At 40.4% G+C, this 19448-nt stretch overlaps 2 protein-coding genes across 2 annotated transcripts; one reads left to right on the top strand and one right to left on the bottom strand.

Annotated features, from left to right (window-relative positions):
* Nucleotides 1-457: 457 nt before the first annotated feature.
* LOC146624460 (sodium/hydrogen exchanger 6-like) lies at nucleotides 458-13762 on the bottom strand. The gene is made up of 16 exons (XM_085364609.1): nucleotides 13354-13762; nucleotides 12733-12932; nucleotides 12500-12577; nucleotides 12261-12337; nucleotides 11542-11654; nucleotides 11328-11433; nucleotides 9931-10077; nucleotides 9678-9778; nucleotides 8278-8366; nucleotides 6825-6938; nucleotides 6418-6529; nucleotides 5122-5275; nucleotides 4997-5027; nucleotides 4817-4905; nucleotides 4352-4457; nucleotides 458-2828 (listed from the first exon to the last, which is right to left on the bottom strand). Exons 1-16 carry the CDS (start codon nucleotides 13628-13630, stop codon nucleotides 2499-2501), a joined length of 2124 nt encoding a protein of 707 aa, XP_085220735.1. The 5' UTR covers nucleotides 13631-13762; the 3' UTR covers nucleotides 458-2498.
* A 1161-nt stretch (nucleotides 13763-14923) lies between these two features.
* On the top strand, nucleotides 14924-18874 carry LOC146624459 (cytokine receptor common subunit gamma-like). Its single transcript, XM_085363943.1, has 8 exons — nucleotides 14924-14990; nucleotides 15350-15440; nucleotides 15733-15899; nucleotides 16123-16265; nucleotides 16365-16527; nucleotides 16820-16913; nucleotides 17864-17924; nucleotides 18434-18874. The coding sequence occupies exons 1-8, from the start codon at nucleotides 14924-14926 to the stop codon at nucleotides 18689-18691; spliced, it is 1044 nt and encodes a 347-aa protein (XP_085220069.1). The 3' UTR covers nucleotides 18692-18874.
* The last annotated feature ends 574 nt before the right edge of the window (nucleotides 18875-19448 follow it).

Below are 19448 nucleotides of genomic sequence, written 5' to 3'. Positions count from 1 at the left end.
TAAGAAAAAGATCCAAGCACACCAACAAATCTACAGCAAAATGACTGGAAAAGAAAAGATTCAGGGCTGGAATGGCCCAGTCAAAGCCCAGACCTCCACCTGATTGAAATGCTGTGCATAAAGAGAGCTGTGCATAAATGAATGCTCCCAAAAATCCCAATGAACTGAAGCACCATTGTAAAGAAGAGCGAGCCAGAATTCCTCCACAGTGACGTGAGAGAATGAAAACAATTACTTCAAATTATTGGTGCTAAAGGTGGTTCCAAGTACTCAGTAACAGGACTGCACACAGTCATGTGAAAAACAAAGTTTTCACATGACTGTGTGTGTGTGTGTGTGTGTGTGTGTGTGTGTATAAAAGCAGAAAAATCTATTCCATTTAATATCACTAAAAGTATTTTTATTTAATTTCAGTAGAACTCACAAGTTGTCAGACTGAAAACACACTGTTGTTAATAACTTTAGGACTAAACAGGGAAAAAATTAATTTCATCTGAAATTATAATCTCCAACATTTTTTAAAACATCCACTTATCAACCCACTGCAGGTGTAACAATCACATACACAGTTTCCACAAGCAAATTTTTATATTTCAAATATTCAAAGAGGTGCATGTCCACATTTGTGTAAGAATCTCAAACCTCAATACTGCTCGAAGATCAAAAAGACAACACATTTGGAGCTCGGCACAATTAAAACCCATGTATTTTTTTTACGAGGTCTAATTTTGACCGACTTTCTCTTTAGGCATCAAAATAGTTGTAGCTATGTGAGACGTGCCTGGTGAGCACAAACAAGGGTGTGGATTATCTGAGGAGACATCTCCCAGTGAGGTCAGAACATATTTGATGAGCCTGGTTCCCAAATAAGGGAACAACACCATCCGGGAGCTCGAGTAACGTCCCCTCAACATTCAGAATCCGCTCATTGTTACTTCATTTTCACATGTCACATAAGCGTTTTGATAAATTTCACTTAGGAACTTTGATCACAGAATGCCTACGTTTGAAAAATATGTGTGTTTCTATCCATTAATGCAAGCACAACATTATTTATTATATCATTTGCACTCTTTTGGGCTCTTTAGGACCGAATGTACTGAGTTACACCACAGGCAGTCAATGAATGGCCTAATCAGTCGAAAAGATTTTACATCATACAAAAAAATTAAATTAAATTAAAAAATAAAATAAAAAATCACCTTACTGCATGTTAGCAAATCAAAATATGTACAAATCTACATTAAGTAAATGAGCTTCTGAATAGGCACTTTAATTCATAACAGTTCAGCCAGCTTTCTTTGATGAGACATCACAAACACATAGAAGCTTGTTTTGTTTTTTTAAACTCAACCAGATGGAGGCAGAAAATCGAGAAATAAACTAATATTAGCCCTAATAACCACATCAGTATACTTGGCCAGACTGCCACACACACACACACACACACACACACACACACACACACACACACACGTAAAATACACACACAGGGAAGCTCTAGTTTCCAAATATAAAGTTACAGCTTCTGCTACAGTACAGAAAGGAGACATTTTTTTAAACATGCATACAGTCCAGGAAGGAATAATCGCCTCCACCTGTGAAGAAATCTGTAGCGCTTTTATTACGCCCTCCACCCCTCGGAAAAAAGTCGCAATAGGAGCCTTTCACCAAAAAGAAATCTTACACAAAAATACAAATAAATAGATAATAAATAAACTAAATGAATCAGCATATAAATAAATCATTTTGTTAAAGAAATCAATGTTAAATAAATAAATCAAACCGTAAACAGACTGATTTAGAGGCAGTGCTAAAATCTAAGATGGTGGAGATGCTCCTGGGCACTGGTGTGGACGCAGTTCGTTCTCTTTAATCAGTACCTGCCTGTTTGTTCTGCTCAGGTCTTTGTTTGCTTCCTCCTTTGATAATCTCCTAATCACATGCTTGAACTGCTGATGAACTCTGGGAACAATAACTAGTGTTAAAGTGAGCCAGTCTGTGGATATGTTAGTGGGATTAGTTACCAAACTGTAGTGTAGATGGGCTTTAACGCCCTTCAGTGTTATGCGTGGTGCTTATCTTTAGGTAGAAACACACAAAAGGAGCTGGAAAAATGTGAACTGTGTATACAGCTAGGTTTATAGAGAGCGCTGCCATATCACCAGTGTGGGATAAACACAGGAGCAAATGAAGCCTCCTCATACGGGGTGAAATGTAACCTATAAAATCGAGAAGCTCTTGATTTAAAAGTCCCTCACGTCACATTCAGTGTCACAGTTATCCCGACTTAAATCAAGCTCAAACTATTTTAAAACTGCATGTTAGATGGATTGGTGGTGAGAAAATCAATCTGTGCTTTCTGATTGAAAATCCCGAAGAATTCATTTGTTTTGTTTTTTTAAATATGTCATTATTTTGATCAGTCGTATGTATGGTGTGTATTTTTTTATTTTAAGTTGGAAACAACAAACTGTGTCCTCAGAGCGGCAGCTTTCTTACAGTCTGTGCCTGTGAGGTTCAGAGCGCGGGGGGGAGGGTGGTGGAGGCAGGGTGACGGTAGTCGGGGCCTCCACGGGGTCATCCATGGGCAAGACCAGCCGCGTTCCCCGGATCGCCACTTCGTGTTCTGCCACGGAGAGCTCGTGATCCAGACCTTCATCGAAAGAACCTACACCACCCCCGGCGCGGGCGGTCGAGGAGTGCTTGGGGTTGACGGTGCGGGATCCGGACGCGTCCGTGCTGACGGTGACGTCGGCGTACATGGAGCTCACGCTGGCATCGTTCAGGATGAAGTCAGAGTCGTCGTCATGGAGCTGACCTTCATTCTGGCGAGTGGGAAGAGAAGAGGCGGCCGTGAATGCTTCCACACGAAACTTAATCAAAATTAAGAATTATCCTCGATCAGTATGAGTAAGTTTGCATGTACAGTACTGTGCAAAAGTCGTGAGTCATGCCTTATTTCTTTATGTTTTGTTGGGAAAATGGGAAATAGGTGCAGCGATTTACTGAAACATGTGAAAACATGCATGGAAACAAAGTGCGTGAAGTAAAGTAAGTGAGTAAGTCAATATTTGGTGTGACCACCTTTATTCTTCAACACAGCCTGAACTCTAAGAAGCTTTCCTGTTATTTCTTTATAGTCTTTAGGAACAGTTCTCCAGGCTTCCTGAAGGACAACATGATCCCACACGGCTTCAATAATGTTGAGGTCTGGGCTCTGGGGAGGCCAATCCATGACTGAAAGTGTTTTATTGTGTTTTTTTACTCCATTGGCAGTGCGTTTGGGATCATTGTCATGCTGACAAATGAAGTTGTTGCCCGTAGATCAAAATCTGACCTGCTTTCATAATTCAATCAATCAATTTTGATAAGATCCCCAACACCACTGGCTGAAATGTAGCCCCAAACCATGACAGAGCCTCCACCGTGCTTTAAAGACGGCCGTAAGCACTCACTGTTGTACCCGTCTCCTGACCTCCTCTATACACATTGTTAAAACAGAAGTTTGCAAACTTGGGTTCCTCACTCCATCAGAGCTGTTGCCACTGATTTTGAGTCCAGTTCTTGTGTAATTGGCATAACTCAGCCTTTTCTCCTTGTCACTCTTCCTTAAGAAGGGCTTCTTGTCAGGCACCCTTCCACTGAGACCATTACTGATGAGCCTTCAATGATCAAATGAAGGTCCAGATGGATGTCTCAGGTCCTGAGTCAGGTCTTTATTGATTTCTTTTCTATGTCCTAAAAATGATTATCAGATACTACGCATCTGCTTTAGATGTTTCTTTTAGAGTTAACGCTTCTTCTTTAATCCTCAAATTTTCAGTATCCTCTGATATTTTTTAAAGGACATGGCACAGAAATACTAGTTTATTCCTGTCACATGGCTTTTTCTATAGATTAAACTAAAAAAAAAAAAAAAAAAAAAAAAAAGGGAACAAATAGTGTTTTTTGTGACAGACTGCCTAAAGATACAATTTAAAATCTTTTTGTTTGCCAAGTTTTCTTAGTTTAGGTAAGTTTGTTCTGCTTGAATAATTCATAGATAATTTTTAAGTGTACTAAAAAAACAAAACAAAGAACAACTATAAAAACATTCCTCTGAAAATGGTCAGGAACATGGACTTCATTGGAAAAAAGGGAGTGAAAAAGCAGCCAATGTCAAAAGAAAAACTTTGAGAAGCCTTCAGAAAGTCTGGAGAACTATTTTCTCAAAGAGCACTTCAAAGAAAAAAAAAGTTACAAGAAAGCCTGGCTCCTTAGAAGGAAAATATAAATAAATGAGAGGTGGCTGAAGACTTTTACAGTCCTGTAAATCTGAATAACTCATAATTCTTTTTCATGTCCAAACCTCATAGGCCTGTGGGCTGGTGAGGCATCGAGCCAGTGGTCCGCAGCATGCAGGCAGAGTAGCAGTGAGAGGCGGACCGCTGTGTGTCAGGAGAGGTTTCAGGTAGCTGGTGAACAAGCTCGTGTCAAGGAGTGCACAATATAACCATTTTAAAGCAGTCTGGTTCAGCTGTAACAATAATGACTCAACCAGGTTTTCAACCGCAGCAAGTAAAGGAATATTTCTGTTTCACAACATCACTGTGAAACTTAAAACACATTTTATGGTTTACTATCATTTTTTAGCTGAAATGTTCAAGTAAAAGGTTTAACATTTTACAAACACCTTTGTGAAAAGCACGATATAAAACATAGTAAAATAAATATCATCACTCTATCTCTGAACCTCCTGTGTTGTTACGTGCTAGAAGTTTGTAAAGAGCGCCCTCTGGTGGCCACAGGTGAACGCATCAGGCTGAAAGGATACTTGTGGTCAAAGTTGTACCATATCCTAAAAGGCCAGGCGCTCTCGTGTTTGGTGCTCCTCCGCTGTGACCCATCCAACGCGCCTGAATTCTGTTCAGCAGAAGGATGATAATGACATGGCGTGCATTTTTATTTCATCACAAAATCAGACAAATTAATACGGCGCTCAACACCAACTCACAGCGTTGTCTTGATCAGAGTCCACACCCACCCTAAAAAAACAAAACAAAACAAAAACATGTACTTTGACAAAGTTCAGCGGAGGTGATGCAGCACAAACAGTAAGATACACGGAGGCCGGCTTACGGTATGCTCATGAAAGATAGCATGGGTGTGGTGCCACCACCACAGATCCACACAGTGAAGAAAACGATCAGGAGCGTGGTTGAAAACATCATCTGACGGGCGTAAGTCGCTGTGTCTCGAATGGAAAGTGCAAAGGTCATCGCCCCACGCAGACCTAGAGGAGACGAAAAATAAAACAAGGATGGGTGAAAACGTTTTATTAATTATTGCTCATGTTGTGGATACATAGGCATATGTAAGCAAATAAGAAAGCAAGTCCAAAGAATGCAAGTCATTCTGAGAAGACCGTTCGCGGTCAGGTTTAGGTTAAGTCTGCGGGAAACAAAGCAGGTGCCCTGTAGTGTGAAAACAACTGGAAAAACCAGAGCATCTTTCACATATTAAGTGATGTGTAGCTGATCGTTGGTTGAAGGTGGACATTTCAGGCTCCAGATGTGCAGGTGACCGACGTCAAGTATTAAAAAAAGTTTGGTTTCAGTCTTTGTCACTTTCATTAAGTCTAAAGAGGCTTTGGTGTAAATAACTACAGCCTCTCTGTGAATGTGAGCCGTTTACCCTTTGAACTTTCACCAACAATATGTTAATAAAATACACAACTCCCACTCAGACTAATGAAAATGAAACTTCAACTGAATTCTTCTAGACGATAAAATCAAAACTGAAACATGTACACCCACTGTGGAAACAAATGAAAAATCCTCCTTCTTTTTAGGGGTTGCCACCGCACACTAGTTGCCTCTCCCTATCTCTAGCATCCCCCTCTGTCACATCAACCCTCTCTGTGTCCTCCTTCACTACATTGTCTTGAAGTCTGGAAGCCCCATCTTTAACATAGCTTTGTCCAATATATCCACCATTGCTCCTCTGCACATGTGCAAACCATCACAGCCTTGACACTCAAACTGAAACCACACCTAATGAATATTAACTATAACAGCTCTACAAGTCACTGAACTTTATTAACGTTCCTCTTTGCTGGTCTCTTCCTGTGCGCATTCCCCATTAAAGTGCGGCAGCGTGCCTTTTGTCTGTTTATTATTAACTTAATAAAAGTTAATAATAAATGCATCCTGTTCTTGGCTTAACTACTTCAGTTATTTCCTGGCAAGCTCATGTGCTGTGCGATGGTGTGGGTGTTTTTGCTTCTCCGACTGCTGGTATATGTAGCAATGCTAACGAGCAGTTCCAAAAGTTTTCTCAGCGTACTTAATGAACCGTTGACATATATAACTGAAGGTTTAAGAGGAGAAACATGGTTTGAGTCCAAGCCTGATAAACAGCTTTATGCTAATGTACCTGCAAACATCATAACGTGCTGAAAGTTGTATCCGATCTTGTTCTTGCGGCCCAGGTTGAGGAGGAAGGACAGAGGGTAGATGTTTGCAGCCCTGCCCAGAAACACTGCCACCTACACAGCGCAGGAAGGTCAAGGACACAACACAGGAACTCTAACACTGGAATGGAAAATAATCACACGTAGACGTAAACACCAGCTCGGCGGTGACTAAGCTTTGATATGCTGATTTGCTTGTGTCCGTGATGTTATTTTTGGCCTTGGTTAAACATGAAATAGATGTTCAATTGTAATGGTATAAATATATATCAAATATTTTTCAAGGCACATGAAACAAAAGGTTTTTATCCTATATCCTGATGCACCGCAGAGCCACTGACTCCTTAACCACCAGCAGAGTAAAGGATACGAAGGCTCCAACAATGAAGAGAGGGTTGAAGACGTGCGACTGGAAGGAGAAGAGCGTCAGACCCATGTAGGAGAAGATAAAGTTCTCTGCCAGGAAGTTCAGCAGCTCAAACAACTGAAGGGGATGAGAAAAGCGGATATTGAATTTCATTTATATATGCTACTTCCCCAGTTTTTACACTTCCTTCTATTTGAAACAGTTAAAAATTTCCAAAATATTCTTGCGCACCATATGACCAATGACCAATGACGACTCTGGAAGACCCAGAGTTCGGGAGAGGTCATTTAAAAAATGCTTGTCACATTTTCTAATGAAGCTACATTTGATGCGCCTGTTCTGCAGGGGCTTGCCAATCAAACATGTTAACCACTACACCAACAGAACATGCTTGTCAGTGACAGAATGCAGTGAAAATCAATAACCTGTATTACAGAGTCCCCTCATAAACATTCTTCCAGCTCGCACACTACAATGAAGCGTCAGCTTTTAATTAACTTTGACTGTGCATGAGAGTGTGCATGTAGTTGCGACTCATCTGATGTTTTGGACATGTCTTCCCCTAGGCCTAGTCACGCAGGACTATAGGTTGGTTGGTGACCCACTGGCAACCTTTAGTCACTAGGGAAAATATGTACTCACTGTCCAGTTGGCGAATGATTAATGGAGGTTGTTGGCACCAAAAACCTCCTTGTGCTCGCTCTGGACAGATTCGCGCAGTTCACTGTAGTTTGCATGGAAGATGCAGATTTTCTGCAAATACTTTGCAGCTGCTGCCCGTGCAGTCGTTAAAAGAGACCTTCAAAGTAAAAGCTGTGCCTTACCAGCACAAACTAAACATTTCAAAGCCGACATAAATATTTTAAGCTGGTTTTCAGACACTTGAAAGCCATTTCCCACATTTGCTTCTTAGACACTTTTTTTGTCATATCTCTATCTCAGTGCTGCTTTTGAGTCAGGTGACCACAAGTTTCTGCGTGTCATATCACCTTTAACTCATCAGAAACACATAACTATGATAAACTCATATCCACAAACATCCTGCGTTATCATGAACTGATACTGATGATTGTAGTAACTGGTTATTAACATTTAGTTGATATGAACGTGCAGCTTTGTGATGTCCTAGCTTCAACAGAAGACAGAGCTTTGAGTTTGCAGGACACGGAGCAGTCGGCCACATCAGCTCCATCAGCTCACTGTTTCTGTGAATAAATGATAGCAGCTCGTGGATTTCTCAGAACTTTCTGCAAATTTGGCAAAAAGTATAACCAAGCTTGCGCTAATGCCCAAGAAGCAGAGAAGCTGTAAGTCATCCTTCCTTTCAAGATATTTCACAGATGTAATTCTTTGCAAACCAGATCTTTAAATGCAACAGCGCAGCAACAACTGCTGCTTGAAAATGAATTTAAAACAATGGGATCAAGCACATTATATAAGTTATACTGCATTTCACCTGTTTGGTCCTGTCTTGAGAGTCTGGTGAGAGATTATTGTAGGTGTAGTGGGCCTGAGTGATCCCACAGAACAGCACAGCAACGACACCTGAAAGAACACACAGTCATCCCACATCAGCAATCGGTAGGTCGATAATTGGGGGCGACCGTGGCTCAGGGGGTTGGGAATCGCATCTGTAACCGGAAGGTTGCCGGTTCGATCCCTGGGCTCTCTGTCCTGGTCGTTGTGTCCTTGGGCAAGACACTTTACCCTACCGCCAACTGGTGCTGGCCAGAGGGGCCGATGGCGCGATATAGCAGCCTCGCTTCTGTCAGTCTGCCCCAGGGAAGCTGTGGCTACAACCGTAGCTTGCCTCCACCAGTGTGTGAATGTGAGAGTGAATGAATAGTGGTATTGTAAAGCGCTTTGGGTGCCTTGAAAAGCGCTATATAAATCCAATCCATTATTATTATAAGCTTGGTGAGATTCTGCGGTTCTGCTACTGTCAGTCAAACCCAGAGATGAAAATCCAACGATTACCAAGCACTGTGTGTGTGTGTGTGTATCGTGTATTTGTTGACATGTTTCTTCATCAGTAATTGTATCTTAAGCCCACAAACTGTCCGCAGTAAGTTGCAGTTTTAGAAAACTGGACATTTATTTTACTTACTGTATATATTTATTTTTACTCACTATCGAGAGAACTGAGCTGAGAGCCACAGTCAGCACAGATGGGTAGGAATCTACTGAGAGACAGACTAAATAGACATTGTTGTTGCTGCTGTTTTGTCATTTGACAGGACAAAAATGAATTCTCCAGTTAGACACTGGATAACTGGCACCATGAGAAGGCAAACAAAGCCTGTGTCCTTATCTAAATCTTCCTGTTTAGGAGAACAAAACTTCTAAATGTTATTATTAGTGTCCACTCCAAACAGATATTTGTAACCTTTTGTTGTTAATGCAAATGCTTGAACAGCAAGTGATAAAATTCCTTCAAATCCATCATATTGCAGCATGCCACACGCTCCCCAGAAAAGACAGTAAAACAGTCAGTTTTACTTAGTAGACCAGCAACTGTGTTTTAAATGAAGCTTCAGACTAACACAAGATCGATATCAGATGTCTTCTTGTGAAGACCAATGACTTCTCAGACCTGACTGATCTTTGCAAAATACTACACAGAGAAATACCTAAGAAACACACAGATAAGCTGACAGACTCTGTGCCTCCACAGAGCACTTAAATGACTCCTTCAGGGTAGTTTCCAGTGAAAGCATGTGTCACCAAGCCTGTGCACATACACACGCACAAACTCACAAGGTGAAACCACTATCTCCCACACTGCTGCAGCTGCTAATCAAATACGGAAGGCAGTGTTGTTACAACTGCATGCAGGAGACTTTGTTGCAGGTCTACCTGTGAACCCGCAGGCCTCCGCCAAGAGAAAGGTGCTCCAGGACATCAGGAAAAAGAGCGCCGTCTCCAACAAGGGGAAGTCCCGCAGCTTAGTAAACTTGGTGACGTGATGGAAAGTTAAGGGACCAAACAAGGAGGCGTGGCAACTTTAATACACTGGAAACAGGGAGAAACTGTATCGTTATTCATTTACCTCTTGCACACACCTGTGAATGTAGATGTAAAATATGTCATGGTAAGAAACAAGTGAAAGGATATGAGGGCGGTCACAACTCCTGTAACAACACCGAGAGCAAAAGAGCCGCTGAAGACGCCCAGAAAGACGCCGAAGGACTTCAACATGGCCATGGCCTCAAAGCTGTGGCTGTTGTCGCCTGCAGGCTGGTACGCCACAATGGAGCTGCAGGGAAGACAGAGAGCATGCACGCAAAACCATTTAGAAGAAAAAAGGAAGTGGGGCTTTACTACAAAAAAGGCCTCACTAAGGAAAGGGAAGCTGGTCAAACACATGCTCACAAAATAGCGTCAGGAATGAAATCACAAATGCAGCAACCCAACTCCAAGAATGGCTTCTCTTACCAGTCTCATCATTAATTCAGATGAACTTTGTTATGATTTGGACATATCTGCAAAGACTTCAAATATGTGGAGTTGGGTTTTACAGTCATAAATGAAAAAATAAAAGGTCTTGCATGCTTCATTTGAACTCTATCAGGTTAATATTCTGCAATAACCTTTAATGAGCCTAAATGACTAAAAACTTCATAAGAATAAAGGGTTTCCTGGTGATTCTAGAAATGGTGGGTGATCTAAAAATCAAAAATCAAAGTAGGAATGGATATGAAAGGGCTGCAGCGTCTCAGGAATGAAAGGGAGGGTGATGAAGGATGATCCTGAAGCCTACCTTCTAATGTCTGAGGTTCTAAAATATTAACAAAAGCAAAAACCACGCAGTCCCCCTGACCAACCCACCCACCGAGGAGTCACTGTCTGGTTTTCTCCCAGCCATTCCTCGGACACCTCAGGTAACAGTGAGCTCTCGTTTCTTGCGGAGCGCACAGCTCCAGCACCATGCCTTCCCAGCTTTTCGAAGCGGAGGAGAACACTACATACATACGTACGTACGGGCAAGGCGATGAATGACACAGATGGGTGGAGACAGGTAAGCAGTGAAATGACAGGGACTGATGTTAGTATGATTAATGCGTGTACAATACAAAAAAGCCATTTCTGCCACAGTTAGCTCAATGCAAGCACAGGTTTTATGGGACTAATTAGAAAAGAACTAGAAATTATAATTACAACTGTATCTGTTCTTTCTGTCTGTAATGAATATGAAAAAACTGGCACTATTGGGAGCCCAACTGAAGGAATCAAACACAAAATTAACAGTTTTTCTTCTGCATAAAAATTTATTTAACTCAGATTTAACTCAGGTTCCAACAGTTTGAGCTGAATTGTTCACCAAAATGTAATTACTTTAGCAAAAAGCCCCAGCTGATTGAGCCTAAACTGCTACAGCTTCAGAAAGAAACATTGCACCAATTATATCAACTAATATCTCTTAAAAAGCACTTATTGTTTTGTGGCGGGCATTAAAAATTGTTCGTTAATGTGGCACCGATGCTTCAGTGCATCAGTAATACGTACGAGGAGAGGACGATGGCGACGGCATCGTTGAGGACGCTCTCCCCAAACAGTAAAGCGTAGAGGTCCACGTCTACCTTTAGCTCATTGAAGATGGCGAGGACTGTCACTGAGACAGAAAATAAAGAGTATAAAACATCTAATTAATAACAGGAAAGCTGTTGAAAATGGAATCAGATGCTTATCTTCTCTGTTAATTTTGGATGTGGGTACCTACCAGGATCTGTTGCTGAAACGATGGCCCCAAAGAAGAGGCAATCAGTAAAGTAAAAATCTCCACCAAGCTGCCCCACGACTTTCATGAAGGACACAAAGCCATACATGATCAGTCTAGGAGAGAAAAAAACAAACAAACACTCAAACCACTACTATTCAGCAATAATCTGATCACATGTAGGAATGCAAGGTCTGCAGTGTGGTATGTACCGGGCCGATCTGCACCTTAAGGTGGGTGGATACTCTCTCTCACCCTCACCATCTTCAGAGGTCTGCAACCTGGATGTGATCCTGGACTCCACCCTCTCATTCACATCATATATTAAATCCATCTCTGAATTTGCCATCTACCACCTGAAGAACATCTCCAGACTGTGGCCAGTACTCTCAGACTTTGCAGCTAAAACCCTCATTCATGCTTTCATCACCTCCCGCCTGGACTACTGTATCTTCAGAAATCAGCTCCTAGAGTTCTTACTTGTACAAAGTCCCAGTAACACATCACCCACACCAGCTCCTGGGAAAGTCTCATATTTCCTAAAAGATCTATCTCCTTGCCTACATGCTCTTGCTTCCCAGTATTTATCTGACCTTTTCCTCCGCTACACAAACCTTGGAACCAGCTATATAAATCTAAGTTACTATTGTCAATATTATCGTTGCATGGCATTATTTTCTGGCCTATTCTGAGCTAACTTCTGAGATGTTTACTTGACTTACCCAATAACAAAGCAGGATATAACTGTTCCGATGAAAGCATAGGCGAGGATAGAACCGATGTTCCTGAAAAAGTGTCTCTGAGAAAGACAGAGAGCAGGTGTTTATTTTAAGAAAGAGGCTACGAACAAATGAATAATCTTAAAAAGAAAACATTAAAGACAAATATAAACCCTTACAGCTATATATTTAATAACAGATACTTACATAAATCTTTATATAAAACCTTTTGACACTCTTACCCTTTTCAGACTGTAACCTGCATGGAAAATAATGGGAGGCAGCAAAATGTTGAAAAACACCTCTGGGTCAAAGGTCACCTGAGGAAAGCAGTAAGATTAGTTAGGCACTTAATTGCCATCCATCCATTTTCATTACATTATGAGACATACATATCTCGCTTAACAGACTGTTTAGTGTGAGACATGCACACTAAACGGCCAATACTTCAACCCTCCACCATCTGTTCCCTTGCCTTTCTCAGCATCTCATCGTCCTGCACTTGGTGACCTTTGCCCTGTCCGACTTCCCCCTTCAGAGTGTACTCATAGAACCGTCCGCTGACATTGACCAAGAGAGTGGCAGGACTGCCGTTAACGGCACAGCTGAGAATCACGTCGCTCATGCTTTGGGGGGCGTGGATGCCAAACCGCAGGATCACACCCACCAACAGTCCTTTGGGAAAGTGGAAAAAGAGAAAAGAGCAAGTGAAATCAGAACAGGCAGCACAGGATTTGAAGTTAACTATTATTTGAGGAGGAAATTAGGCTGAGATTGCATTTAAAACTGTTGAATCAACCAATACTGATAGGAGAATTATTCTTACAGAAGTGAACTTTATTATTTTGAAAGGAAAGGATAATTTAATAGCTATAAATAGGAATTATAGGGCCCATCTCTAGTCATTTGTTTGCCATTTATTGTTGCAATACACTACCCATTATCGTGTATTCTGTTGCAACTGTTTTTTATTAGGGATATCACTCTGATTAGAAGTATGCTGCCCAAGATACGTGAGATTTACCTGTCAGATTATTCAGCTAGCATTAAAGCTACGTTTAATGGACTGATATGAGGGCTAGCTTGGTGTCCTTACCATAGATCATGGCAAGCCCTGTTTCGTGCAGGAACCTGAATCGGCGGTGTTTGAAAAGCCATATGGTTAGTATGGTGAGCGTCAAGAGCATTATGAATATCAGTAGGTAGGCACTGTCCTGTCGGTGGCTTTCCTCTGCTATCCTCTCAGTTGCGCCGTTGTCCATCGCACCGCCGTCGCCTTGGCTCCCGACGAGCAGGACTGTGAGCAGAAAAGGCAGCAGCAGCGGCGCTTTCGACGGCTTACCGCCAAGAAAGCGACTCCGTGTGAATCCCATTTTGTCTCTGTGTCCAAACAGTTACATTTGTTGTTAAATTAGTGCTGTTTTTTTTTGCCGGGAAACAGCTGATTAGATTAGAAATTAGCTGGACCAGGGTAAATGACAGGTCCTTCCTTGCCGTTACCAAAACACTGGGACTTCCGGCTCTTCAAAATAAAAGCTCGTCACGTTGCTTAAGCAGTGTGAAGGGCAAAGTTACACATAAACGCGTGAAGGTTGCACAATCAATCCACTCATAAAATACACTAAAAATGGACATGAAAAAAATGGAAACTGATAGCGTCGTTTAAAAAAGTAAGAAACTTGTAAATTATAGTGAATTTATATTAAAGCAGTATAAAGTCACAATAATTTATACCTACTTAAAGGAGGAGGGGTGAATATTAACACAAACGTGTGTGGCCTGTTAATATTTTAGCAAATTCTTTCAAGTTCCGCACTTAAAAAAGTAACCGTTGCTCTCTTTTTATTACTTTTTTCAAAGGCTATTTTTTCAAGAGGCTGAGATGATTAAATTATTTAAATTATTTAAAAGAAGTAAGTTAAAGGCTTACTCATTCTCTCTCACAGCACTTCCACACTCACACATGGCGCCACGTTAGCAGCAAAGCCTAACAGGTGCTGCAAAGCAGATTAGCACTGCTTAAATAGCCCGTAGATCCAAGTCAGAGTTTTCAGATTAATTCTCTTACTATTGAATGCTGACACCCTCGCTCTGAATATGAGTAAATATAGCCCTGCTGTATTTATATCACTTCACCATGTCACCACAGAGTCGGTCAGAAATGTGTTTTTCATGTAGTTTGAGACACGTACTAGATAACTTTGTTCTGTAACTTTTTTTGCCTTTGTTTGGACATTTTTCAGACAACACCTGTAAGACACAAGTCTTGTCGCTACTTGGTCTTTATTTCTGTTAAAAGTCTAAGATAGATAATAGATGGCTATTACAAACAATAGCCAAAACTTGATTCATATTTCATTATTGTATTATAGGTTACTATTTTATTTATTCATTTATTTTTTGTAAGTGTAGGTTACATACAACAGGCCTATAATATATTTTAGTTTATGAATATTGTTAACTGACTGAATATTGTTGTTCTTGTTTGTCTGAGGTCAACTTTAATTATGTTACAAGGAAGTGATAAATCATCGCAGTGTTTGGTCTAACTACAGGAACTGATGAGAAACAACACCGCAAAAGTCGGCTCAGTTACGTCAGACAAACAGCAACAGTCGGAGTTGTAACGTTGCAAAAGTACTCTTAACATCCTGTTTTAGTGCGCCATGATGCCGACGAGACTGCTTCTACTTCTCTGTCTGATCGGACCTGTGTTTGCCATAGAAGCCCCTGGTAAGATCAATTACACAAGATCGAAGTTATTACAAATTATAGTCTACTGATGACATTTTTTTTAGGTTGAGTACAAGTGTCTGAATAGTCAGTGAGTCTGTTTTTGGCAGATCTACATATATTATCTCCTGCGCGGCTAGCATTCAATATGTATTTGATCAGCTTCCTTAAAACAGCGAATCAGTTATGAAGAAAGGACCTGAGTTGTTGTACCTTGATATAAAAATAATTGCTATCTAAATTAATTAAAATCAGTTTAAGGTCATGGGTGTTTGACTCTACTGTTATGTAGAATTTATATGTCTAACCATTATCAGTTTCTGAAAATCATTTTCTCAAATTGGTCATATTTTTAACAGATGTGGATTGCTTGATTATCAATTTGAAAAATGTTTCCTGTACCTGGAATAAGAAGGGGACACCAAAGGTCAACTACACCTTCTATAGTAGGTGGGTAACCGCTGATAACAGCAGTGGGACATCTCAGTGACGTCTTCTGAATTCATCAGATTAGAATCAGGCTGGTTGTGCTTCAGTGGAAGATGTAATGAAAATTCTTCTATTTTTCTGATAAACTTAACAGTTAAACATATTTAATTGCTAGGCCCTAACAAATAAAACAACAACAACACATTTTTGAATAAATGATGAACATATATGAACATATTTGGTCATGATGAATACTAAAGTAGATATGGCTCAGTACTTTGCGTGATTGTTTTTTATTATTATTTCTACACAGTTTCTTCAATAAGAAAGAAAAAAGCTGCCCACAGTATTTGACAGAGAACAACATGAACATTGGATGCATCCAGCCATGTGAGTCTCACGACAGATTCATGACTTTTAACACCAGGCTGGTACATGGCAAGGATAGATTTAAGGAGACACATGGACTTAAAAACCGAGGTATGTATTTACCCTGGCCTGGAACATAACTGTATTTAAAATAACAAATAAAATAATGATGGAAAAATTAGTGTACTTATTGGGATTTTTTTTATTTACACTTTTGCTTAAATCTAAAAAAAATTTCCAAGAAAATTGTGGGTATTCTGACATGAAAGAGGCCTTAAAGTATAATGTATACTGGCATGTTTGTTCATGTTATTACACGTCTGTATCTTTTCAGTCAAGTTAAATCCACCAACCAACCTGACTGTTCTCAATGGATCAGACTTTAACTTGTGGTTTTACTGGAACCACACTTCTCCTGCTCGTCTACATTGTGTGGAGAGTGAGGTCCGCTTCAGGACAAACAACAATAACTGGGGGGTAGGAAAAGAGTTTCTCTCATCCTTTTTAATTTATTGCTTTGTTTGCCCCTTCTTGTTCTCTCTTCTTGTGTTTTCTAAAATCCATCTGATTTTCTAGTTCTCTAAAGTTAGCCCCGAGATACAGAAATACTGCATCAACTCGCCCTCGGGAAGTTCCCGATATGAGCTGCAAGTGCGGAACAGAATAGATGAAGGCTGTGGATCGTCTAACTGGAGTGATTGGAGTGAACCTGTGTTCTGGGGATCCAACAGCAGCATAGGTTAAAAATTCTACATGTTATGAAGAAAAGATGTCGTTTTTTCCCCAAAAATGTAATTGAATGACTGCTTAAACACGGCAGATGTTTTTTTCTTATGTATAGCTGACTTATTTTCTGTAGTTTTCAGAAATAAAAAATTATGTTCGTATAGAACTTTAGATTTATTTCAGTTACTGTTTGACCCCAACATGCTTGGTTAAAATTCAGAATTATGCTTCCTAACAATGCGTGCCCCAATATTTAGAGCTAAAAGATTTATACAAATAATATTCTTCTTTTTTCTTCCTCACAGACTCTGACTCAGTGCCTCTGTGGATGACATTGCTCTATGTGGTGGGTGCCATCACCCTCATCCTGCTGGTGGTGATGTTACTGCAACGTGAAAGGTGGGTTCTTCCATAAATCAGATGATCGATCTGTGATCAGATCACAGATCCAACTGATGTGCCACGAAGTCAGTTTAGGTGTGCCATGTGATTTTGTGATCGTAGATTAGAATTGGAACCAGCATATGACAGCAACCCAAATGCCCACTGTGTTCATGACCTTAAAAAGTGTTTGCGCAAGATTTTTTTTATCCTCAAATTCTGTGGAATTTACTTAGGATACTGAGTAATCACCAAAACTAGGGTTAGGGTCGCCATGCCATGGCTACTTGTAAGCCTCTACCTTCAGTTAGGTCCCAAAAGGGTTCAACACAAACAGTGCTGGTGGGCCTCTGGTGAGTGGACCACTGGACCACTGGCACACGTCTTAGAGAGGAATGTGGTTTCTCACCTGTAAGACATGCAGACAGGCTTTTCTGCCCGAGGCTTAAAAACCCCAGATGATGCTGGCTGACATAAGCTTAGTCACAGCAACACTTCCCCCTTATCCATCCCAGACATCACCTATTATTTGTGTCTTGGTTGTTTTAACTTCCTGTTTTTTTCCTGTTTTACCTCAGCTAAAGTATCCAGTCTGCTTATTGTTTCCAGGTTGTTACTGTAGTCAGGGTTTCCAAACACTGGTGTTTCGAGCTTTCCCAAATGCATTCTTTTCCCTCTTCTTGCATTTTGCCCCAGCTTGCTCTTTGTTGATTGATCTTTTAAGTTCTTGTCATCTGTTTTCTTTGCTCTTTGCCTGAGTTTTTTGTTCTGTGTGCTACCAAGCCATGTACGAACTGTGAATGCAAATTTGACTTTTACTGGATGTCCTGCATCATGCATTCGGATTCCTGATCCGGAAAGCTCAGCCCCACTCAGTTACAGTGCTGAGGTGTTAGCGTGAACAAAGTGAATGCAAATATTCTTGTTATGAAAAACCGAGAGTAACAGTGTCCCTACCTCCCATACAGGCTCAAAATCATCCTGATCCCTGCAGTTCCCAAACCATCCCCGATTCTTCATGACATTGAGGTTAGTAACATCCAGAGGTCAGTCTTATCCTTCCAATTCCCAGTCACACAAGATTTCTTACTAGATTTCTAAAGCTAGAAAACTAATTAAGATACTAAAAGAATAAAATGAAGAGTAATAAATATGCATGTTAGTGGCTGTATGAGACCGTATTGGGTATCACAGTGCTTTGATGTTAATGATAACGCCACGATTCATGATAGTCCATTCAGTATTAGTAGAAAAGAGCACCAAAGCATTAGTTCACATCTTCTGGGAACCTTAAATGTCTGTAGAAGTCCTGGCAGACAGTTTAATAGTCATGAAATTGTCCAGATCAAGAGGTGAACCAGTAGACTGAGAACAGCACCACTTAATGGCTAAAAATATAAATACTCTTGTGTTCAAATGATTTTTCAGCGTAGAGCTCTGGGGAAGGAGTTACCCATTAAACAATTGTAACTCAAAAATCCAGTTTGTTGCATTTATTTGTCAAATTAATGTAAAGATTTTTTCCCCACTTCTTTAAGGACTGGTTTCAGCTCTCCAAAGGTCTGAAAGAAAATTTTAAAGCAAGCTACAATGAGCAGGTCTGCCCTGTGCGTGAGTACAACTACGTCTCCCAGTCTGACAGCATGAACTCTGACGACTCCACCTCCTCTGTCAGCACCAACCAAACCCACTGCTCTGTGTCCATCGATGTGAACGATGCAGAAGATCTGTACGTCCCCTTGTCCTCTTCCAGCTCCCAAGTTCCATCTGAGGAGGTGCTGCAGGTTTCTGACTAAGCAGGTCGTGAACCAGGGTTAGGTTTGCCTGAGCCAAACTATCGGGACTTTGTTACACTGATACATCTCCTGCTTGGTGACAGTGATTATTAGAAGGGTTTACAACAATTCCCAGTGTGAAGAAACCCAATATTTGCTGGAGGTATTTAATCAGTTACACCCGAGCTTAGCCTTTTAAATAAAACCTCAGACTACAGATTTTAGTTTAATAAACTTGACCTTAACATCTCTTTGAAATCTTTAACCTCACAGATACATAGTACTCCATCTTAATAAAAGGCTTTTCCTTTTTGTTAAGACAGGTGGTATAAAGTGCTGACACTCTTGAAAACATACTTTAGATGATATGCATTCTTGAGTATTAATCAGGGTGCAGCGATCAGCTCTCTGCTTCCATGATGTAAGTTTTTGAATTTCCTCAGCATATCAAAAATCAAACCCAGAAGAACACAAATTGTGAAAAATGCTTCCGTTTGGTGTATATCAGTGATTTTAACTGCAGCACATTCTACTGTTAATCATTCCCATTATTTTTATTTTTTTACATAAGGTCTTGGAAAACCTTTTAGCTCATTCGCAAGCACTTATTTAAGTTGTTGTATATTATTGCATTGTATTTATTGACTTTTAATGTGTTAGGTTGGAAAATAAATCCCATGATTTTGGCTAGTTTTGTTTTTGTTTTTTTGTTTTTTAAATAAAACATCACACATGTCTACACACACTTTATAATAAGGCATTACCTGTATTCTGTGAA

The sequence above is a fragment of the Diplotaxodon limnothrissa genome, linkage group LG10, assembly GCF_057381915.1.
Source record: "Diplotaxodon limnothrissa isolate DT_005_m linkage group LG10, D_limnothrissa_male_GT1.1, whole genome shotgun sequence".
Classification (NCBI taxonomy): Eukaryota; Metazoa; Chordata; class Actinopteri; order Cichliformes; family Cichlidae; genus Diplotaxodon; species Diplotaxodon limnothrissa.
Note: the sequence above shows the minus strand (reverse complement) of the source record. Positions and strands in the feature narration are given on the sequence as shown.